Source organism: Rhinolophus hipposideros (assembly GCF_964194185.1).
Source record: "Rhinolophus hipposideros genome assembly, chromosome: X".
Taxonomy (NCBI): Eukaryota; Metazoa; Chordata; class Mammalia; order Chiroptera; family Rhinolophidae; genus Rhinolophus; species Rhinolophus hipposideros.
In genome coordinates, this window is record NC_138046.1 from 94,324,734 (window position 1) to 94,349,041 (window position 24,308).

At 36.7% G+C, this 24,308-nt stretch overlaps 2 protein-coding genes across 20 annotated transcripts in view; one reads left to right on the forward strand and one right to left on the reverse strand.

Moving 5' to 3' along the window:
• Positions 1-24,308, forward strand: part of CASK (calcium/calmodulin dependent serine protein kinase) — a 416,202-nt gene that overhangs the window by 248,432 nt on the left and 143,462 nt on the right. The window lies entirely within an intron of this gene.
• GPR34 (G protein-coupled receptor 34) lies at positions 9,459-18,103 on the reverse strand. 5 transcript variants are annotated; one of them, XR_013992903.1, is made up of 4 exons: positions 18,004-18,098; positions 17,265-17,357; positions 12,670-12,774; positions 9,459-12,011 (listed from the first exon to the last, which is right to left on the reverse strand). XR_013992903.1 is itself a non-coding variant. In XM_081041791.1 (3 exons), exon 3 carries the CDS (start codon positions 11,927-11,929, stop codon positions 10,799-10,801), a length of 1,131 nt encoding a protein of 376 aa, XP_080897917.1. In that variant the 5' UTR covers positions 11,930-12,011; positions 17,265-17,357; positions 18,004-18,090; the 3' UTR covers positions 9,460-10,798. The 5 variants fall into 5 exon arrangements, 2 of the variants coding, with proteins under 2 accessions (XP_080897917.1, XP_080897918.1); XR_013992905.1 differs by having other exon boundaries at positions 9,495-12,011; positions 12,674-12,774; positions 18,004-18,094; XR_013992904.1 differs by lacking the exon at positions 17,265-17,357 and having other exon boundaries at positions 9,460-12,011; positions 18,004-18,103.

Genomic DNA, 24,308 nt, shown 5'->3' on the forward strand with positions numbered 1-24,308 from the left:
TCCATGCGTCATCAACACCTGTATCCAAACCATAATTAGAAACCTTTTCCAGAGCTCATCTTTTGATAGTTCTTTATGTATCTCCTAAGCCAGATGCAAAATTAATAAGGGTAAGATACTCTGATTTGATTTCTTTTTTTTTTCTTCTGCTCAACCTGTATCCATTTGTACTGGATTATTGTCCATGTTTCAGGCGGAGCTATCACAGAATGTACAAATGTGTGATAGCTAGAAAACTAGTCTTTAAGATTTTGGTTTTATGATATCACACAATTTTGATGACTGATAAACAGAATTTTTTGTCCCAACTACATACTAATGCCAGTTTATGTATTTTTTTAATTTTTTTTTAATTTATTGGGGTGACAATTGTTAGTGAAATTACATAGATTTCAGGTGTACAATTCTGTATTACATCATCTAAAAATCCCATTGTGTGTTCTTCTGTTGTGTATATTGTCCTGTTAAAGAAGATCTTTAATTGCTTTTCGCTTTTGAGTAGGTGGGGTTAACTCCCAGGATGACTGGTTGTGAGACTTGGCTCTGCCCACTGCATGAGGGTTGACCACTTAAATGTGATTTGGCCTCTATGGGCTCTTGTGCCTGTAGATAATTCCCTCTGGGTGTGTCACTTGTAGGTCAAGCATGGTAGTACTCTGGTTTGGTCTGGAGTTGGCCTGTGGGTGTATTGAATCTTGTGCCTCTTAAGCTGGGCCCTGGTAGGGCAATTTCAGAACAAAGCAAATCTCCAAGCACAACAACAACAAAGAAAAAAATCAAATACATTCACATGTAAAAACAACTGACAACCCACACTCAACACAGGCAAAGATATCAAAGATATAAAGACAAAACCAAGCAAAAAAAAAAAAGCAGCGTCAGTCTTGGCTTATGCCCACCAAGTAATCTCCAGGTTGTTCGCTGCTGTATCAGAGTCCTCTGTGTATTGTGCAGGCAGAGCCAATCACCTGGTGCCCAGAGTGACGTTGGGACTGCAGATTTAGATGTGTGGGGCTGAGAGGTCTGGATGGTAGTCTCTACAAAGTCAGTGCACTTTCTGCCCTTTCCTGCACCTATGCGCACTGAGAATATCATCACCAGCCCTGTGCCTAGTTCTTCTGAGTCTTAGGGCACTTCTTCCGTGTGTGTGTGTGTGTGTGTGTGTGTGTGTGTGTGTGTGTGTGTGGCGGGTGGGAGATTTCTGAGCTGCTGAAAGCCCAGAGCTGCATCTGCCACTTACTGCTGATCCCTGGGAGTGCCTCCGCAGTTGTAATTGCCCTGCCCTAAGCAGGCCAGAAAAGGTGGGGGCTGGGGGTGAGGAGTCTCTTCTCTCCTAGCCCAGCCAAAATCACACTCTTCCCAGTATCTTCCCTGGGTCAGAGCTGCACGCCAGTCTTCCCAGAGCCTGAGCACTAAGGCTCTTCTGTAATCTGACACTACTCCTCAGTACTTTTGATCAGAAGAAAGCATTTGAAACCCAGAATATAATCTGAATTACGTCAATTTAGATGAGATAGAAACTAAGGCACATTCTCACATCGGTTGATGCAGTGTCTTTTTTTATAGCTACATGACCCAGTTGAAAACACATTCCTATAAGTGGTTGCTGTACTGCCTCAGTTGTCCAATTTTCAGATGAAGATGAGGAGGGCTGATTGGGTGGTGGTAACAATAGACTCAGAACTCGCAAGCAAATACTAGGTTTGTCATAAACTTCTACCTTGTTTCTTATTTCTCCTCATCGAGTTCACATGCAAGGAAATGTGAAGCAAAGTAAAACATGTATTTACATGCCTTTTACTGTGCAAGGTGCTTGATATGCATTATTATCATTTACTCTTCATTGCACTGTGATGTAAGTATCAACTGTACTTTACATATGAAGGGATGCAAGTTGGTAGACTTTTATTCCATAGACATTATCTCTGCTAAGACAACACTTTTTATTTTCATTTCATTTTGCCCAACTACAATAGTAATTACTGAGATGTTTTTTGAAAAACATAAACTGGCTAAGGGGGATCAAATATATGGTGATGGAAGGAGAAGTGACTCTGGGTGTCACTTCCATGGCTGTGGAGTCAAATTCATAAAATGCTCTTTGAACCCAAGGTCCATAAGTTTAGTACCTATGTTTTCTTCTATGCAGTTTATTGTGTCAGGTCTTATGCTTAAATCTTTGATCCATTTTGAATTGATTTTGGTACATGGTGACAGATAGCAGTCCAGTTTCATTCTTTTCCACGTGGCTATCCAATTCTCCCAGCACCATTTATTGAAGAGGCTGTCTTTCCTCTATTGTGTGTTTTTAGCTTCTTTGTGAAAAATTATCTGTCCGTATTTATGTGGTTTAATTTCTGGATTCTCAATTCCATTACATTGGACTATGTGTCTGTTTTTCTGACAATACCATGCTGTTTTGATTACTGTAGCCCTGTAGTACAAGCTAAAGTCAAGGAGTGTGATACCTCCAGTATTGTTCTTTTTCCTTAGGAATGCTTTGGCTATTCGGAGTCTTTTATGGTTCCAAACAAATCTAATGATTTTTTGTTCTATTTCTTTAAAAAATGCCATTTGGATTTTGATGGGGATTGCATTAAATCTGTATATTGCTTTGGGTAATATGGCCATTTTAACTATGTTGATTCTTCCAATCCATGAGTACGGAATGTCTTTCCATTTTTTTGTGTCTTCTTCAATTTCTTTTAAAAATGTCTCATAGTTTTCAGCATATGAATCCTTAACATCCTTGGTTAAGTTTATTCCTAGGTATTTTATTCTATTTGCTGCAGTTGCAAAAGGAGTTGTTTTTTGTATTTCTTTTTCTGAGGTTTCATTGTTAGTATATAGGAATGCAATGAACTTTTGTACATTGATTCTGTAGCCAGCAACTTTACTGTATTCGTTGATTGTTTCTAATAGCTTTTTGGTGGAGTCTTTAGGGTTTTCTATATATAGCATCATGTCATCTGCAGGGTGATAATTTAACTTCTTCATTCCCAATTTGGATGCCTTTTATTTCTTTCTCTTGCCTGATTGCTCTGGCAAGGACTTCCAACACTATGATGAAAAACAGAGGTGATAGGGCACAGCCCTGTCGTGTTCCTGAACGTAGAGCAAAGGGCTGCAGTTTTTCACCATTAATTATGAGATTAGCTGAGGGTTTGTCATACATGGCCTTTATTATGTTAAGGTATTTTCCTTCTATACCTATTTTATTAAGTGTTTTAATCATAAATGGATGTTGTATCTTGTCAAATGCTTTTTCTGCATCAATTGATATAGTCATATGATTTTTGTCCTTTATTTTGTTTATGTGATGTATCACATTGATGGATTTGCGGATGTTGAACCATCCTTGTGCCCCAGGGGACGAACCCCACTTGGTTGTGATGAATAATCTTTTTAATGCATTGTTGTATTCGATTTGCTAGAATTTTGTTTAGGATTTTTGTATCAGCATTCATCAGAGATATTGGTCTGTAGTTTTCTTTTTTTGTGTTGTCCTTACCAGTTTTGGTATCAGGGTAATGTTGGCCTCATAAAATGAGTTAGGGAGTACTGTCTCTTCTTCAATTTTTTGGAAGAGTTTGAGCAGGATTGGTATTAGATCCTCTTTGAAGGTTTCGTAGAATTCACTAGTGAAGCCATCTGGTCCCGGACTTTTGCTTTTGGGAAGGTTTTGGATGACTGATTCAATTTTGTTACAGGTGATCGGTCTGTTTAGATTTTCCAGTTCTTCATGGTATTCTTCATAGTATTCTTGCATGATCCTTTGTATTTCTGTGGTGTCCATGATAACATCCCCTTTTTCATTTCTGATTTTGTTAATTAGGGTCTTCTCTCTTTTTATCTTAGTAAGTCTAGCTAAGTGTTTGTCAATTTTGTTAATCTTTTCAAAGGACCAGCTCTTTGTCACATTAGTTTCTTCTGTTGTCTTTTTGTTCTCTATTTCATTTAGTTCTGCTCTGATTTTCGTTATTTCCTTTCTTCTGCTGATCTTGGGTTTCACTTGTTCTTGTTTTTCTAGTTCTTTAAGGTGTAACATGAGGTTATTTATTTGGGATTTCTCTTGTTTCTTGAGATAGCTTGTAATGATACAAATTTCCCTCTTAAAACTGCTTTCGCTGCATCCCAAAAATTTTGGTAGGATGTATTTCCATTGTCATTTGTTTCTATGTATCTTTTGATCTCTCCTCTAATTTCTTCTTTGACCCAGTCGTTCTTTAAAAGTATGTTGTTTAATCTCCATGTATTTGTGTTTTTTCCTGCTTTCTTTTTGCAGTTGATATCCAATTTCAAAGCCTTGTGATCAGAGAATATGCTTGGTATGATTTCAATCTTCTTAAATTTGCTGAAGCTGATTGTATGTCCCAATATATGGTCTATCCTTGAGAATGTTCCATGTACACTCGAAAAGAATGTATAGCCTGATATTTGAGGATGAAGTGCTCTATATATGTCAATTATGTCCATTTCTTCCAAAGTGTCATTTGGGGCTGCTATTTCGTTATTTATTTTCTGTTTGGATGATCTATCCATAGCTGTCAATGATGTATTTAAGTCCCCTAGTATAACTGTGTTTTGGTCGATTTCTCCCTTTAGTTCTGTTAGTAGTTGCTTGGTATATTTCGGTGCTCCCCGATTGGGGGCATAAATAAGGATGACTGTTATGTCTTCTTGTTGTGTAGTCCCCTTTACCATTATGAAATGTCCATCTTTGTCTCTTGTTATCTTTTTCACCCTGAAGTCTGTTTCATCTGACATCATTATGGCTACACCTGATTTTCTCTGGGTACCATTTGCTTGGAGTGTCAATTTCCACCCTTTCACTTTGAGTCTATGCTTGTCCTTGTAGCTGAGATGTGTCTCTTGGAGACAGCATATGGTTGGGTTTAGTATTTTGATCCAGTCCGCTACTCTGTGACTTTTTATTGGTGATTTCAGTCCATTTACATTTAGGGTGATTATTGATACGTGAGGATTTCCTGTTATTCTATCTTTAGTTTTCTGGTAGGGCTGTGTCTCCATTGTTTCTTTGCCTGTTTGTTGTTGTCTTTTATTTCTGTGTGGTGGTATTCTATGATTTTTTCCCTCTGTTTCTTCTTTTATTACAGTATGTGTTTCAGTTCTGGATTTTTTTTTGAGTGGTTACACTTAAGTTTATGTAAAACAAAGTTTGATATTTAGAGTATTCCATTTTCTTTAGCACGCTTACTTTCTTCATTCCCATATTCCGGTTCAGGCCTTTACTCTCCCCCTTTTTATGTTTCGGTTGTCACAAATTGTCCCTGTTGAAGGTGGTCGAATAGCCTTCTTTAGTATTTCTTCTAGTGCAGGTTGTGTATTAGAAAATTTCCTCAGCTTCTGTATGTCTGGAAAGGTCTTTGTTACTCCTTCATATCTAAAGAATATGTTTGCTGGATATATTATTCTTGGCTCATAATTTCTCTCTTTCAATAGTTTGAATAATTGTTTCCACTCCCTCCTTGTAGAGTTTTTGCTGAAAAATCTGGTGACAATCTAATGGGCTTTCCTCTGTAGGTTACTGTCTTCTTTTCACTGGCTGCCTTGAGGATTCTTTCTTTGTCGTTGATTTTAGACAGCTTCAATACAATGTGCTTTGGAGAAGGCCTGTTGTGATTGAGGTAATTAGGTGTTGTATTTGCTTCTTGGATTCGAGGATCCAGTTCTGTTCACAAGTGTGGCAAGTTCTCATCAACAATTTGTTTGAATATATTCTCTGTTCCCTTCTCTCTTTCTTCTCCTTCTCGTATGCCCATTATTCTTATATTGCTCTTTCTGATGGAGTCAGAAAGTTCTTGTAACATTCTTTCGTTTCTTTTAAGTCTCAAGTCTCTTTCTTCTTCCATCTGTGTAATTTCCATGTTTCTATTTTCGATGTCACTGATTCTTTCCTCCATCTCGTCAACTTTACTACCTAAGCTGGCTATTTCATTCTTAATTTCTTCTATTGAGTTCTTAATCTTCAGAAATTCCATTTGGTTCTTTTTTAAAATTTTAATCTCTTTGATAAAATGCTCATGTTGTTCTTTGATTCTGTTTCTGAGTTCATTAAACTGCCTTTCTGTGTTTTCTTGCATCTCGTTGACTTTTGTCAGAACTGCAATCTTGAATCTCTGTCATTTTAGTCACATATTTCCATATCTTTAAGTTCCTTTTCTGGAGACTTTTCACTTTCTTTCTGAGCTGTCTTGTTGCCTTGGTTATTCACGGCAATTACTGATTTATTATTTGTCTTCCTAGACATCTACAGGAATGGCTTCTGCAACAGGTTGATAGGAAGAGGTCTTTCTTTTGTTTTCCAGTACTTGTCGTAGAATGTTTTATGTTCTTTCCGACTGCAGTCTTTTTTTTCTTTCTCACAGGGTAGTGCTATGTTTTTTCTACACTATTCCAGCCTCTCACAATGGGGTGTTCCCTGGGAGATGGGCTTCTCCTCTGTTAATAGTTCGCCTGGGTCACAGGGCGCAGTGTCCGTGTTGGTATGTGGAGAGCTTTTGAAGTTCCAAAACTCTTGTGTACCAAATTCAGAGCCCATATGTTTCAGCAGTTCTGTTTACTCCTGCAGGGATCCGCCCAGATAGGTGGGACTGGGGGCGGGTGAGTTGTGAGAGGTGGCCCAGAGCAATGGCAGCGACCACTACCACAGCCGGTCCTGCTCCATAGCTCCCTCCCCTTTGCCTGAACTAATTGGGCTGCGAGTCTGTGTCTGAGGTCCACAGTTCTCAGAACAGCAAATATTCTGTTCTTTTTATCTGACCCTGCTACTGTTCCACTTCTAGCACCAGTCAGGTGGGGGCGGGACGAGCTCTGGGAGGGTAGGGAGGAGGCAGTTAGTCTCAGTGCCTAAGGCTTCGTTCTCTGTTCAGCAGTGAGGGCTTAAACCACCATTTTCAGCCTTCTTCCCTCAGTGTTTGCTCTAAGGTCTCTGCCGTGAGCGTTGGGTTCAGCCGTGTTCTATGCTGCCCCTCAGCCCTGTGGGCCATAAGCAGAGCCCTAGCAGTCCGAGTTCTTCCCTCTCCCACAGCTACAGTAGTTCCAGGATGCAGCGAGCTCGGAGCACTGAGCTAGGTCTGCTTCCTGCACCCGCGTGGCTCCGTCACTGCACTTCTCCCTTCCCTCCTCCCCCGCTCGCGCAGTTCGCCCACCTTTTGGTGAATTCAGTAGTGGGCCTCTTTGTCTTGCCTGTCTGCTGTGCAGGGAGTCCTTTGTGGAGTTACTGTTGTTTGATTAGTTGTAAATTCCAGGGCAGTTTTACAGAGGCTCATCTCACGCCGCCATTTTGATGATGTATCCAAACTTTTATTTATTTAAGTGTGTTTTTCCAGGACTCATCAGCTCCAAGTAAAGTAGTTGTTTCAATCTAGTTGTGGGGGGCACAGGTCACAGTGGCCCATGTGGGGATCAAACTGGCAACCTTGTTGTTAAGAGCACCGTGCTCTAACCAACTGAGCTAACCGGCTGCCCCTCCATTTATATTTTGAAAAGCTAAAAAATAATTAGTCCGTTAACATGTTTCTCCAAAACCCAGGTTGCCTGTTGAGGGAACTCAGTTTCATGCTGTTTTTTTCTTGTGGATAACTTTCAGTAAGGCTTTGCCTCAAAGAGTTGTAATTATATTAGTTCTACTTTTATATCAGCAGGACTGAAAGTTCATTTTAAGGAGAAGTTGAAGATAAAACCTTCTGTACTAGAACAGAATTTTCTTTTTCTAGTGACCTGATCTTAGAAATCCAACCGCCATCAAATCCAGCTCTCCACAGAGTACTTTTTCAAAACTAACAGCAATACTCAGCGTTTAGGTCTCACTCTGGCAGCCAGGCAATTAATTTTGCCCTTGTTTGGTTTTGCACATATGGGGTGTTATTTAGAAACTTGTTCTGAAAATCTTTTGCAAGATGAGAATACAGTACTTCTGAATTTCCTTCTTCTGTATACTTCTAAAACTAAACCTGAGGTTGGGGGAGGTAGGGACAATGTTTGTTGCTTGCATACATTAATGCTTAGTAAGAAATAAAAGGTTATATATAGTAAATAGCCTTAAATTTATTAAGTCAGCATCATGTTGTTCTGAAAATTTAGAAACATTCTCAAGATTCAGGTTACTCAAAGGCATGTTGTTAGTGAAACTTCTGTCACTAAACAAAATCTGTTATGAGCTTGTAAGCAGGTTGACTTTTATCAAAATCTATCTTATCACAAATGTTATGCCAATAATTAACTCAATGTACTTTTTAATTTTTTAAAGAATGCCATTGTGCAGGATTTTATAGGAATCATCTCATTTAATGAAATTATGAGACAGCTTCTAGAACTATGAGTGTTTTTCTTTTACTATTCCATAAAACTAATAATAATAATAATGTAATTTAACCACTCAAACTGTATGTTTACAATAGACACATGTAGGGATATAAAATATTTACCAGTAATGTAAAAAAATAATTTTGAGAACATGAGGGAACATCAGTATTATCATCATATTTAAAATCATATAAACAGATCTGCTGAATTTCAGCTAGGTGGTATTTGTAAACTTTGTCAAAGCAAGGTAATATAAACTTTATTACTTTTTTCTGACCCGTCTATTTTTTCTGCAAATTTGCATTTTCTCAAATGTTTCTCATTTTTTTAAATATAATTCTGCTTTGACCTATTCTTTATTCAACCAATTGTATGCACTTATTGAAACATGGCTAACTGAGCACTAACTGTATATAAGCCAAATCTCATTAAAATAAATTCAGCCCTAACAAAATTCTTCATACACCTGAATATCGGTTTCTCAGTCAGTGGCCTACCTGAAGTTTGAAGAAGTATTTTGATTGTAAATAATTCTCATACTCTGACAGAAACTTATGAATGGATCCTTAGAGTTTGTCATAATCGGCTTTTACATATTCAGTCAATGGCATCCTGCTTCTGTGTGTGATCAAAGAACAAATGCCAGCCGAACTTTTGAGAATGGTTGCCTTAATGACATCTCCTGATTACAACTGTATGATGTTCTACCATGTTTCCCCGAAAATAAGATCTAGCCAGATAATCACTCTAATGGTTCTTTTGGAGCAAAAATTAATATAAGATCCGGTATTATATTATATATTATATGATACCCGGTCTTATAGTAAAATAAGACCAGGTCTTATATTAATTTTTGCTCCAAAAGATGCATTAGAGCTGATTGTCTGGCTAGGTCTTATTTTCGGGGAAACATGGTATGCAGCTATGTCCAGACACGTTGACTAGGAAAAAAATGAAATACACTTTTTCGATTCTGTTACGCAACCTTTCCTCCCTCCTCCCTGTCTTGTTCAGCCATCCACTCATTCTCTCATTCATTGAATTGTTCAACAAATATGTATTGATCTCCTGTGTATCAGGCAAAGCACTGAACTCTGGGGAGTCAGTGATGAATAAGATCTTTTTCTCTTAGAGCTTATTCTCCATTTATTTTTGAACATACATGAAAATTTCAGAATTTGTTCCTTTTAATTCCAGTCTACAGGTTTTCTTTATTATTATGAAATATTTCAAACCCTCAGAAGTATACCAAAAATAGCATAACAAATACCCACATGCTACCACACAAGTTTAACAGACATTAACATGTTACCACTTTGCATCAAATCTCTCCAGATATAACCATTAACTTCCAGTTGGTGTGCACATTGTGTATATTACCATGCATTTTTAATTTTTATTGCATATCTATAGATCCATAAAGAATACAGTACTGTTTTATGTGTTTTTGCATTTTACATACATGATTTCATACACTTTTGCAGTTTGTTTTTCATTCAATGTTGTTTTTGAGAATTCTCCATGTTGATACATGCTGGTATAGTTTATTTCATTGAAATGCTGTATAGTATCCCATTTTGTGAATAAGCCACAGTTAATTTCTCCATTCCTGTGCTGATGCATAATCACTTAGGCTGTTTCCAATTGTTTAGTATTATGAATAGTAGTTCACTGAGCATCATTACATATGTTTTCTTGTATACGTGTTTGAGTGGTTCTGTAAGATGTATACCTAGTAGCAGACTTTCTGGGTCATAGGGTGTGCACATCTTCAGTTTCACTCTATCAAAGTGTGGTTCAAGGTGGCTGAATTATTTATAAATCTGTTTTAAGTAAGGTGCAGTTTTAAGACCTGTTGCTAGGCTATTGAATTCTAAGCTCATCTGTTCTTTGATTTTACTATACAGTGCTTAAATTCTTTCCATTTTATCTAGGCAGTGATAGATGGTGGGTGATTTCATTTTTTATTCGAAGTTTATTATCATTTCATCTGTTATAGAGGCTTAGGCATCAGTGAATTACAGTGGCAAACTTACAAGCTTTTTAAATGACAATCAACATATTTTCTGATACTTTAAGTCGGTTCTCAATCATTTAGCTTACTTTTAAACACACTTTAAATTAGTATTAGGTGCTTAATTTTGAGTAACTACTTTAGTGACTTGAGAAACTATGACATTTTCTTTAATTCTGTTGTTAAAGTCATAAATTTCACTTAACTTTATAATCTGTGTCAGGCGTGTTAGCTTAATAGTATTATTTTCAAAATATTTTACATACAGAATTAAAATCTAGTGATGAACATAAGCTTTTCTTTTTCTTGAAATATTTTATAGTTAAGCAAATGAACTTTCAAAAGCAGGAAAATAGCTTTGAGAAGATCTGAGCTTTGTAAATGTTAGAGCTTTGTTTTGTAACTTTTAGTTCTCCAAGTAATTAAGAGGTTTTTAATATGTTCACCTCAGATGCTTTAAGAAGTAGACTGAATTTTAGCTGCCACAGGCCCCTCGTGCAGGGAATATCCTGGTTTAAATTCTGACGTGCTTTCACTCCTGCTCGATTCCCCTTGAAATCGTCTAGAAAGAAGTTGGCACATTATTTTGCGGATATTACTAGACATCAGGAAATACATGACTGGATCTAAGCAGCTATTGAAAGATGAGAAAACCAGCATGATCTCATTGGTTTTGTGAATGATTTCCTTCCAATAACAAGATGGCACATTTAGCTGTGAAGAAATATAGACAAATCGGAAGGCATGATACGGAACAAAACATATGGTAAAAATGATAAGCACAATAAAGGAATTCCGAGCTGTAGTGGCATATTTACCAGAATTAGGAAATTTTGACCTCCTTTTAGAAATCCTCAATAGATTCTTACCGATCTTAATATATGAAAGGATTATCAGTAGGAAAATTAGCCAGAACATAACCACAAGAATTAAATTAAAAATTGCTTCTCCTTTTGCGTCCTGCTTATCTCTATAATGGAAACACATTGTGGAATTATGACCTCCGTTCCTAAGAGTTAAAATAATCATCATTAAAAATCCAACAAGAGCAACTGTCCATACCGTACAGCAAACATAAATACTTTGTTTGGTTGTTATTGCCTTCCGTTGTTGAATAGACCGATTGATTTTTATGTAGCGATCCAAACTGATGAATCCAAGCAAAATAATGCTAATGTACATGTTCATATAAAATAGTGTTCCCACAACCTTGCAAAGAATCACACCTAGTGTCCACTTGTTTTGGTTAATGTGATACATTATTCGGAAAGGGAGGCAGAAGATAAGTAAGAGGTCTGCAATGGCTACATTAAGGAGGTAAATCTGAATGGAATTTCTTTTGCGGTGGATACCCAGAAATACATAGAGGGCAATTATGTTTCCAACCAGTCCCACAATGAAAATCACAGAGTAGAATGCTATTAACACACTAGAGAGTAGTTTTTCATCCATGGAACAGGCAGTAGAATTTGATGCTGAAACATGTGATGATTGGATGCTGTGGTTAGTTATAAAGCGTGCTCCCTGGGAGGAGTAGGGCCAGCTGCTGACTGAAGTAGTTGTCATTGTTATGATATGACTTCTCATCGTCTTCAGTAGGGATCAAAAAGTGAAGGTGCCAAATGGCATGTTCCTCATGTGTAGCTTTTATAAGGTCTTCAGACTTTTCCTACAACAGAATGCCAAACATTGAGTCATCTCTTATTTTAATAAGTCACTTGAACACCAAGCATAAATAATAAATGATTTCTTTTCAAACACTGTGAGAAACTTGACTTTCATCTTACTTTGGACCATTTGAATATCTATACTATGTATGTAGCAGCATTATGGTATCACAAAACAAACAGCAAATATAGTAGAATCTTATGGAATGTCCTGCTCTAACCTTTCCTTTGGCTGTGGTATATGTTCAAGGTTTGTTTTATTTATTATATTTAAATAACTGAACTATGAAATCATCTTCCTTTAGGGAAGTTGTTATGGGAATAGAGATGAAGATGAAGAGAAATGACATGTCATATTTTTCAAAGATGAGCATCAGTTTCCCTAAAGGTAGTTACAGCCTTAAGTGAGCTGGGCCCACTGCCGGCCCCTAGCCAGCTTCCTGCCTTGACTGCTTCCCTCATATGTGGCATTCATTTATTTTGACACATGTTGCCACATGGCATGTGACAGATAAACTGTGGCAGTCTCTCGTTCCATGGTAGGAATGGAGGAAAGGGTCCTAGATTTCTTCCTTTTCAACTAAGACCAAATGAGGCGTATTAAAATCATCTGCCTACAGGGGCATGCAATTAACATAACAGACTGAGAGAGCACAGCACCTGCCTCCTAGGCAGACTTGTAACACTGCACAGGAGAGCGAAGTAGCCCAACGAAACCAAGTCAGGTGGCAGCACTGCCACTGATTCCGGTCAAAGTCTTCTGACCTAGAAGCATAGAGCATACAGTGATAATGTAGATGGGAAACAGATGTGCATCCAAGACTTTGAAAGTAACTAACTGCAGCTCAAATAATGCCCTGAGTTAGGTAATTGGAGACTAGAACCTTGTAAGAAGATAGTGTGTGGATTCCACTTGCCTGTGACAGCAGAGAATGTTAGCATTCTCTTCATAGCATTGCCTGCTATGAAGAGCTCAGTCTGAGAGGTCATCATAAAGAGCTAGAAGACATGAGGAGAGCGTTCCAGGAGGTCTCACCACATTCCTTTCTTAGAGTGACTGCCCTTTTTCTCTCCAGCAGCCTCTTAGCAGATATAGCATCAAGACATTCAGAGCAAGGTTATCAAAATCGGACATAACTTTACTAACAATTGTCACCCTAGTAAACTTTAATTTAAAAAAAACTACACCTAACTAACAGTGGCCTTGGGAAAACAATTTAATCTTTTCTCAGCCTCAGTTTTCTTGTTTGTAGAAATGAAAACTGCATGTGAAGAACTTAACCTTGGCATATAAGTGCTTGATGAAAGTTAGCTTTTTAAAAAACACCTTTTGATTAATTGCATTTTAGTAAATACAGAGGGTGTCAAAAAATGTATACCCATTTTAAGAAACGAATAAACTGTATTAAAATTTTAATACAATGAATGACACTAGCATTCATTTGATTTTAACGACATCTTTTGAGCGAACGTCATACTACACATTGCTACGTAATTCAATTCAACTTCGAAAAGTAATACATAGATAATATCTCTTAAAATGCGTATACATCTTTTTGGCACCCCCTGTATTTCATACCTGGCTAAGTACTGCTTGGAAAACAAAGGTGAAACAAGACAGAGACCCTGCTCTCGGTAAACATTTTTGCAGGCATGTGTATTCAAGCTCTGAATGCTGTAATGTAAAGTGGATTTGAATTACAGTAATTAATTTCCTGATTTGGCATTATATACACAGAGAAATATTTGGAAGAACTTAGCCTTTCGTTACCTATAATTTGATCAAGAAGAAACCATTTTGGTAGACAGTAAAATTCAGGGTTTAAAATTTTGTAATGGGAGAGAATTGTTTACAGGGAAGAGGAACTGGTAAAGAGGAAGTTGTGTAATCCTTAGTGAGAGCCTTTCCACAGGGTTCAGGGCAGTGGAGGGAAGGAGGCAGGAGAACAGTCTATCTAGTCTTCCGTGTGCCTCAACTGCAGGAAGACATTTCATAAAGTTGATAGAAACTTTCAGGCATGTTTTTTGCATTATGTAATTCTAAAAGGAAAGGGCAATCTAGGAAGAACGGCAGGCTGCCAGAAATGAAACTGATAATGCAATCTGAATTATCAGGAAAGGGAAATGGGCTCCTGTAGAGGGACCTATGTTGTGTAGTTACATAGGGAGCTGGTGGAGGCTCAGGTATTATAGAAACATCTCATAGCCACTGATGAAAGGGAACTGAGGCATGACAAATGATGTGATTTTGAGAGCTTGGATGGCTGAAATGACTTTAACAACTATAGTTGTTTTTTTTTCCTTCTCCCATGCTATATTTTAAACTCTGTTAGGGTTAAGAACCAAGTCTGTTTTGTTTGCCTCTGTGTACCAAGTGCTTAGCACAATAAATATTCTTGAATGAAAGAGGCAATTTAGTAGAAAAGTATGTAATGTTCTACATGTGGATATTAAAATCAACTGTTTAAGTACAGAAAGACCTTTAGCTGCATTAACAAAAATACAATTGCAATTGACTGCAGTTGCCATATCGGTAATGTGATGTCAAAGCAACAAAAACTAACCGCTTCTTTGATATGAAGTGTCTGAAATGAAGATTGTTACTGCTAATCTGGTTCTGTCCCAAACTGGAAGGGTTCCTCCTGGAATTCAGTGTTTCATCCTTAGCAGGACTCTTAGAAAAGGCCACAGAGCCAATGGGGAGAAAAGCCCAAATCCATTCATAGGGGTGAGTTAAAGGAAATAGGCACCTTATCCTGGAGATGTGAACACTTTAGAAGGCCGGGAGAAAAGCATTCTACCTAGTGATAAGTGTCTTTAAAAAGCAGAACAAAAACCACTGAGTAGAAATGGCACAGACAGATGTTGCCTCCTTTTGAGGAAATGCTTTTTTAGAATGAAACGATCTATTTGGGGAGGCAATAAGGCTCTTACCACCAGAAATTGTCAAGATTTTCACCGACTGGGTACCTTGTAGAAGAGATTCTCAGTGGTTCTCAATCCTGGCCGCATATTAGAATCCCATTGAGGACTTCTTCAAGATACCAGTGCCTGGCTTCCTCTGCAGATCTGATTTAATTGGTCTGGAATGGGCCCTAGGCAAGGGCTGCCTTTAAAAACTCCTCAGGGGATTCTAATGAGCATTCAGAATTGAATCCTTGAGCTAGACAGCTGAACCATCAACTAATATTTATTTAGCATTTACTGTGTGCCAGGCAGTGTATTAAGCCTAGTTATGTTATTTCATTTATATAATCCTTATTTTTTTTATTTATTTATTTTTTTTTACAATTCTTTTTTTTTATTAGTTTCAGGTGTACAAGACAAGGTAATACTTAGACGTTCATCATTTATATCCCTCACACTGTGAACCCCCCTCCCCCCATCCACTATCCCTCCGACCTCACACTGAACCATCACATTATATATATAAAATTATAGTTGGCATTCATTAATGTTTAGCTTCTGGTGTACAATGCCATGATCAGGTATCCACAGTATCCCTGAGGTGGTCTCCCAAATAGGACGCTATATAATCCTTATAATACCACGTAAGGTAGGTATTACAAAAGAGGTCATGAAAGATCAAGAGGTTAGGATCTTTCCCCATGACCACACAACCACACAGCTCTTAATTGGCAGTACCCAAGTTGGGACTCAGATCTGTCTAGCTGTTAGAGCCTATGATCCTTTTCACCCAATCTCACTCCTCCTAATCACATACGATCAGCATTTTCTTTATTAATGAAGAGTTCTGTAAGCAGTATTTTGACATGAGTCCTTTAACATAATCCACATTAGCAATTTTAAGAAGAAATTATGCCGTCTAGCTTCACTCTTGGAAAAGGCATTAATCTTTCTATATGCTATGTCCATTATAGTTAGTAAATAAGTACAATTTATAGAATCACATATCATTCATCAGAATGTGCAGCACTTCCCCCAGAGCATATCTTTTCTAACTAACTTCTAGACCTGATAGCCTTAATCAAGATGTTTCTAGAAAGCTGTTAGCACAAAGGACATATCCTGAAACCATTTGCCTCGCCTCTAATCTGCAAATAAATAAATAATAGTTGGACAAGATAACCAATAAACCTCTCTTTGAGTTTGGTTTATTTTCAAGTGTAAAGACAATAAAGCAAAAGCAATTCATTTCTTTCAATAGTCATAGTAGCCATCATTTAGAACCATATATTAAATGGCTAGTGTCATCATTTATTAACAAATTAACAGGTTAGATTCTGTTTTAAATTTAATGGCTGATTTTTGCCTCCTTTACAATGTACCAATCACTCACTGTTCTTAAGGCCATTTATTGATGTTTTTAAAAACCACTTACTTTCCTTCGATAGATGAATGGATAAAGAAGTTGTGGTATATATACACAATGAAATAGTATTCGGCGGTAAGAAAAGATGAAATAGGATCATTTGTGACAACATGGATGGATCTTGAGAATATAATGCTAAGCGAAATAAGTCAGACAGGAAAAGCAGAGAACCATATGATTTCACTGATATGTGGTGTATAAACCAAAAACAACAAAAGAACAAAACAAACAAATGAGAAACAAAAACTCATAGACACAGACAATAGTTTAGTGGCTACCAGAGGGTAAGGGGGGTGGGGGGAGGGAGATGAGGGTAAAGGGGATCAAATATATGGTGATGGAAGGAGAACTGACTCTGGGTGGTGAACACACAATGGGATTTATAGATGATGTAATAACAGCATTGTACACCTGAAATCTATGTAACTTTACTAACAATTGTCACCCCAATAAACTTTAATTAAAAAAAAAACTAAAATCCGAGAAAATTTTACATAAATAAAAGAAGACCTTAATCAGAAAAAATTAAATAAATAAATAAAATAAAAACCACTTACTTAATTTGTTAAGAATGGCTAGTGAAGACAGGAAACAAACCTCTGTTCACACAGTAGACTAATTTCCCATTAGAATTACTTGTGACTCATATGCTATACTGAAGTAGTCACAGTGGTTTCCTGATAACAGATGATAACCAATTTCATAGTGTTGTTACTTGGCAAATCCTGAAGTTTGCAACCCTGTGTTCGTGTAGTGATGGACCCACCACCACCACCCTCCGCTTGCCAATATTATTCAACTGGTTCGTGTAGGAGCTTCATGAACGCAACAGATTCCAGTGTGGCCTCCAATGAGCAAAGCTTTTTAAATGCAGTTTGGGTATGTTTGTGGAAACATCACATTGCTATGTTAAAATACATACCTATTTGGCAATGGTAGCAACCTTTCACTGTTTGTAGTTTGACTTGATAATGACTGAATCATTCAGTCCATGCTTCAAAAACTGCATTAAATGCTGCATACAGAATGAAAATTGAAAGCATCTTACTTTGGAAATAATACTATTAGTAGTACATTAGGTTTTGTTATAAATATAACTATGTCTGAAAACACATTTTTTAATTTTAGGTAGTTGAATTAACTAAAGTGTATTTTGCTTCTGCTTTTCTCTAATATTCACCTTATTTACTTCTGAAACACAAAACTTAAAATTCAATTGATCTGATAATTACTATAAAATAGTAACTGTATAATACAGAAAATACTATCATTGAAAATAGGGAGACAGCATAATTTAATAAAATCAATAAGTTATAGATCACTTATAACACATTGAAAATAAAATTTGTTGTATATGAAAACTTTTAATTGATTGAAGTACGTCTGCAAGTCTTTAGGGCAATATACAAAATGTAATCAATGTGACAATATTGGTAGTATGAGCTTAAATACCTCCAGTGTCCTAAAGTACTTCAAGTAACTAAGACACAGCCGCATTTTAAAAGTCAAGTCAAAGCAGAAGAGGCGTCATTCAACCCATTTACTCAAGGTTCTAAAACCAAAGTGTCACCATGAAGCAGGTTTCACTTTTAGTATTCAGATAATCAAACTTTAAGTAAAATAAAGGATCATTTATGTAGTTAAAATCAAGGAATACTCACAGTTCAAGCTCTCTGAAGTAAAAGGAGCTGAACCCCAAGCTTCCCTAGACACAGAGACTTGTCTTGGTTTGTCAGCTAGGTTCCTCCATCCGGTCGAGGTCCAATTGGTTAGGGTTTTCTTTTTTTATGTTTGCGTGTGGTAATAGGTTTTTTTCCCTTTTTTTTCCTTTTTCAATATGACAACCCTCAGACTCCTTGTGAAAGTATTTAAAAGTCCCATATCTAAGCAGAAATATGCATTTTCTATTTTTCACAAGAAATGATGTGTAAATATGCTATATGGACTTTTAAAACACAAGCACTGACTTTCTGTTCTTTTCTGTATTGGTTTTAGAAATTTAGTTCTTCACATAAAATGGCATTCCTGTACTGACTGATACTAACAGTAGTAATGAATTGTTTTATTCTTTAATTTTTTTAAGTTTTATTTTCTATATATGATATTTTAGTATATTTTCATGTATTCCTTTAAGACCTTGGATTGATTTTTTAAAACAATCTTATAACTTTAGGACTAGATGAGACTTGTGATGGTATTCTCCCCATTTTGTCACTGTGATAAATTGTCCCAAGTAAAGCGAAATATCTCCTATATTTTTTAAAAATGATGAAGGAATTCTGCAGTTTTTGTTTTGGTCCTAATCTAATATTTAACCACTGTCTGTCCATTTATGTAATTACTGGTCCTGCAATTTAATGTCATTTTGCTTTTTTTGGTTGTCATTTGAAATGAGGAAATGTTAGTTTGTATTTTCCCCATAATTGTTACCCAGCAGCTTTGTTTACACTAAATAATATGTAACTCATTGTGTTTTATCTAACTTTAATTATTTCTGGTACATACACTTTTCTGAACATCATATTCTGCAGAGCTTTTAGTTTGTTATAAATATGATACATGGGATAGAATATTTTTAAATTGCTAGAATAAGTTATTTTGTAGCTCTTAACTCCCCTCCTAGAACCTCTGAGAAGGAAGATTGCTGTATTAGTCTAGCAAGAATTTTGTGTGTGTGTGTGTTACAAACAAAACAAAACAGAAAAAAGCACATAACGTTAAATTTTACCATCTTAATAATTTTTAAATATACAGTTCAGTAGCGTTAAGTATATGTTGTTGTTTTAAGTATATATTGTTTTTCATCTTGCAAAACCGAAGCTCTATACCCCCTAAGCACTAATTCCTCCTCCCTCTTTCCCCCGTCCCCAGGAACCATCTTTCTACTTTCTATGATTTTGACTAGTCTAGATGATTTTGAGTGGAATCATGTATTGTTTGTCCTTTTATGACTAGCTTATTTCTTTTAGCATAATATCACCAAGATTCACCTATGCTGTTGCATGTGACAGGATTTCCTTCTTCTCCCTCCCCCCCGCCTTTTTTCCACGCCCCACCCCCACTCCGGTTCAAGCCGTTGTTTCTCAGTCTAGTCGTGTAGGACACAGCTCCCTGACCCATGTATTATGAGCTTTGCGCTCTTCCCCCCCTCCCCCACCAGCTGAGGCAGTCATTCCCCGGTCACGGGCTCATGGCCGCTCTCGCCAGCTGCTGGCCACTCACGCTGGTGGCAGCACACAGTAGCCCATGGCAACCTCCGGCTTCTCCCGGCAGCCCAACTCCAGGGAGAGCTGTTGTTCACAATCTTAGCTGTAGAGGGCGCAACTCACGGGCCCATGTGGGAATCGAACCGGCGACCTCGGCATTAGGAGCACAGCGCTCTAACCACCTGAGCCACCAGGCTGGCCCAGGACCTCCTTCTTTTAAGGCTGTATAACATTCCATTGTATGTCCACATTTTCTTTATCCATTCATCTGTGATGGATGTTTGAGTTGCTTCCACCTTTTAGCAATTGTGAATAATTCTGCAATAAACATAGGTGTGCAGATATCTTTTCAAGATCCTGGCAGTATTTTTTTAATGACTAAATAGGTGTTTATATATTAGCTTTCTATTTCATAAAATTGAATATAAATATCTTCTTCTATGTTATGGTAGTTATTTTTCCACACCTAAGCCATCCCTTTTCAAAATACTAATTTTGTTTTTTCAGTCTTCAGTTCTCTGGCCCTAATGTGACCAGATTTGAGTGTAATCTTTTTCTAGTTCTTCCTTTATGTGAGCTTTTTCCTATTCATTCTGAACTTCCTACTTTTTGTCTATATTCTTATCTCATTCCTTTATATCCACTTTCCCTCACCCTTCTGCTTCCTCCTTTGTTGGTATCTTAGCTTTTTATTTATATAAAGATAAAAGTAAAAAGGAAGAAATAAATGGATATGCTTGTTTGGTGCCCTCTATTACTGATATCACTGTCCTCTCTTTATCTAAATCCCAACCCTGGTTAAATTCAGCCCACCACTTACTTACTCCAGGCCTGAACCCTGCCAGCTCAAATGAGGACTGCTAGGTTCAAACACATAATCGTGCTAATCGGTCTCTCTACAAATTTGTGACCACAAACTTCAAGTGGGCCCCTGAGCTGCCAGCAGTCTTGCTATATTTCCTTAGTCTCAAAGGATGGTTCCCAGACCAATAGCATCAACATCATTCAGGACCTTGTTAGAAATGCAGATTCTTGACCTCATCCCAGACCTTATGAATCAGAAACTCTAGGGGGTGGAGGCCAGCAAATCTGTGATTCTGATGCTAATGTTTGAGAACCACTGCCTTAGTCAGCTCATGTTCCTGTTCTTTGAAAATACTTTTTCACATCTTCACTCTTCTCAAACTGCCAACAGCCCCCACCCCTTTCCTACTCCCACCTGATCGTCATTTTCTATTTCAAAGTAAATGGAAAATAGAAGCGCTGAGAAGAGCACTTCCTCATCTTCCTATACACACATCCGTCTGCCATCTACAGGTGCCCCAATACCCTGCCTTCTTCACTGTCACCAGGGCCAGGCCCTCACCCCACTTGTGCATTACACCCCGTCCCTTCTCTCTCCTGGGGTCATTTTTCCTCTGTACAGGATCTTTCCTGTCAGCATACAATCTCTCTTTTAAAAATGAAAACAACAACAACAAAACCTCCCTGAAAATCTCTAGGTGTTTCTATGGAGTATATTTTTACTGAAATGTTGAAAGAAATTTCAATTTTAAGAAAATTTTGAGAATTTATATGTATTTTCTTATTTTCAGGAAAAAAAAGAATGGAAGGATAAACCAAAAACAAATACAAATGTTACTTATGAGGTGGGATGGATTGGGAAAGAGGAGAGGAGACAAAAACTAGACCTCTCTGAATGGTGTTTATGTACAGTTTTGACTTGGGAACTATGTACATATTTTATATAATTAAAACACCAAATTAGGTCAAAATCTAATTAAAACAAATTGACCTCATTGTGTAACAAATTGAAAGTATAACTATAAGGAGAATTCTTTTAAGTGACTTTAAAATAGAGTGTTTTTTTTTACATAATTTTAGAATTACAGAAAAGTTAAATAGTACAAACAATTCCAGATAGCCTTTCACTCAGATTCTCCATACGTTAACCTTTTTCTACTTCCTTTTATTTTTCTCAATCTCTCACTCTATCTCTTTACTACCTATCTATATATTTCCTAAAAATAAAACATTCTCTAAATAGCCACAATAAAATTATTGAAATTGGGGAATGTATATTGAAAGAATACTATCATGTAATCTCTAGAACTTGTTCCAATTTCAATTATTTTAATAATATTTTTTATAGCAAAAATAAAAACAAGATCATGTGTTGCATTTTATCTGTTAAATCTCTTCGGTCTCTTTTAATCCCTTTAATCTGAACAGTGTTTGAAGAACCTGGGCGGGTTACTTTCTTGCATGCCCCTCAGTTTGAGTTTGTCTGATGTTTCCTCATAATTAGATCCAGTTACATCCTTTGGCCGGAATACCACAGGAGTCTTACTGATTCGGCTCAGTGAAGGAAACACATGCTATCAGTCCCATCACTAGCAATAGTAACTTCGATAGTAGTGTCTGCCAGGTTTCTCCTCTGTAAAATTACTATTGTACCTTTTTTAATTAGTAGGTATCCTGTGGTGAGCTACTTTGAGATTTCATAAATATCCTGTCACCCTTCAAACTTTCACCCACTAGTTAGCATCCTTTGATGGTTCTAACCTGAATCAATTATGATGGTGATAATTGCCAGATGGTGATTTTCTAATGCCAGAATTTCGTATACATTTATTAATTAATGTTCTACATAAAGGAAAGCTTTTTCTCCCTCCCCCATTTACTTACTTATCTATATCAGCATAGACTCATGAATTCTTACTTTATTCAACAGTAAAATAGCATTTTAACTAGGAATCCCTATTAGGTTATATCCTAAGGACAAAAAAAAAAAAAAACCACAAAGAAATCTTAAACAGCATACAGTTTTTGTTTTTGCTAGTAATATAAGCATTGTTATTTTAAAACTTTTTTATACACACACTAAAGGATAAAGGAAATGAGTAATTACATTAATGTCATCAGGTACCAACATTACTTGACAAAAATCAAAGAAGTAAAGACTCTATAATTGAGCAGGAAGAAGCATCAGTATGAACTGGTGGTTTGTTTTTCTCCTCCTAAGAAATATATGTGTTTTTTAGCTCTGTCCACTGAAAAGTCAAAGCAATGATAATCCAGTAGTAATAATATACTTAATACCCATATCATGGATTTATATACCTTTCCCCACTAAACAGAAATGGGACTGTTTGTAGAAATGGCTGGTTCCAGATCTGGAGCAAGAAATAAAAAAGATAAGCCTCAAACATCTTCTTGTGCCTAAAAGCAAGGAAGTGATCAGACGCCTAGAGTCTTACAAAAAGACGTAAGAGATGACTTAAAGGGGTTCCCGCTGGCCAAAAATGGGACAATTTGAATGTCAAAATGAATAATGACTGCAACTTATCAAACCACATCAAATATATAAAAATCTATAAGTTCATAATAATATAAAGAATTCTTCATTGTTCACCTTTGGAGGTTGCCTAAAAAACAACTTATTATTCTGAAAACAGTTCATAGCAGCTTTACTCAGCTTTCCAAAAACTGGAAACATCCCAATGTCCATCAATAGAATGGACTATCTAGCATATTCATACAGTAGAATACTTGCTCGGCAATAAAAGGAAATGATCTACTGATCACAACAAAATAGATGAGTCTCAGAAACATGCTGAACAAGAGAAGCCTTACATGAAAGAGTATATACCATATGGCTTTGTGTATGAAGTTCTATCAGACAAAACAAACTTATGGTGAAAAATATCAGAATAATTTGTACTGGGAGCATGGCAGCAGGGATTGAATGGGAAGGGGATAAGGGAGATTTCTGGAATGAAGATAACATCTTGATAGGGATTTGGGTTGTCAAAACTCTCTAATAGTACTCTTGAAATTTGTGCATTTCACAGTATGTAAACTTTACCTTAAACATAATTTTAAATAAATATTAAATGATATGTGTGCTGAAGTGCAGTGGAAAGATGAATTAAATGGTTGGATAGAGGGATGAATAGATATTTGATAAAGCAAATGTAGCATAATGTTAATTGTAGAATCTATGTGGTGACTATGTCTATTGTACAATTCTTTCATTTTTCTCTAAGTTTGATAGTTTTCATAACAAACTGTTGGAGAGAACCTCCATTTTGAAATCCGTAATTATGGAGCTAGGCATCAATGGCTGCTAAAATAGATACACCACCTATGAAGTATTATTGCAAAAAACTAAAATTGAATGTGAATCTAATCAAGTTTCTAGATATAACTACCAATTTGCAGGAAATACAGGAAATTGAGGAACATATTAAATGAAACAACACAGGTACCATTAGCCACGTCCAGATCATAGGGGATTCCGCAGGGGAAATTACCTAGTATCCTAACAAATCAATGGCATAAATATTTTTGATTTCACTGATATGTGGTATATAAACCAAAAAGAACAAGACAAACAAATGATAAACAAAAACTCATAGACACAGACAATAATTTAGTGGTTACCAGAGGGTAAGGGGGTTGGGGGTGGGTGATGAGGGTAAAGGGGATCAAATATATGGTGATGGAAGGAGAACTGACTCTGGGTGGTGAACACACAATGGGATTTATAGACGATGTAATACAGAATTGTACACCTGAAATCTATGTAAATTTACTAACAATTGTCACCCCAATAAAATTAATTAAAAAAAAAAAAAAGAAAGAAGGTGTAAGGAGGATATGTTCTAGAGTAAGAGACTTAAATGGTATAATCATCAAATACAATGTGTGGACCTTAAATATTATTTTGAACTAACCAACTGTAAAAAGACATTTTT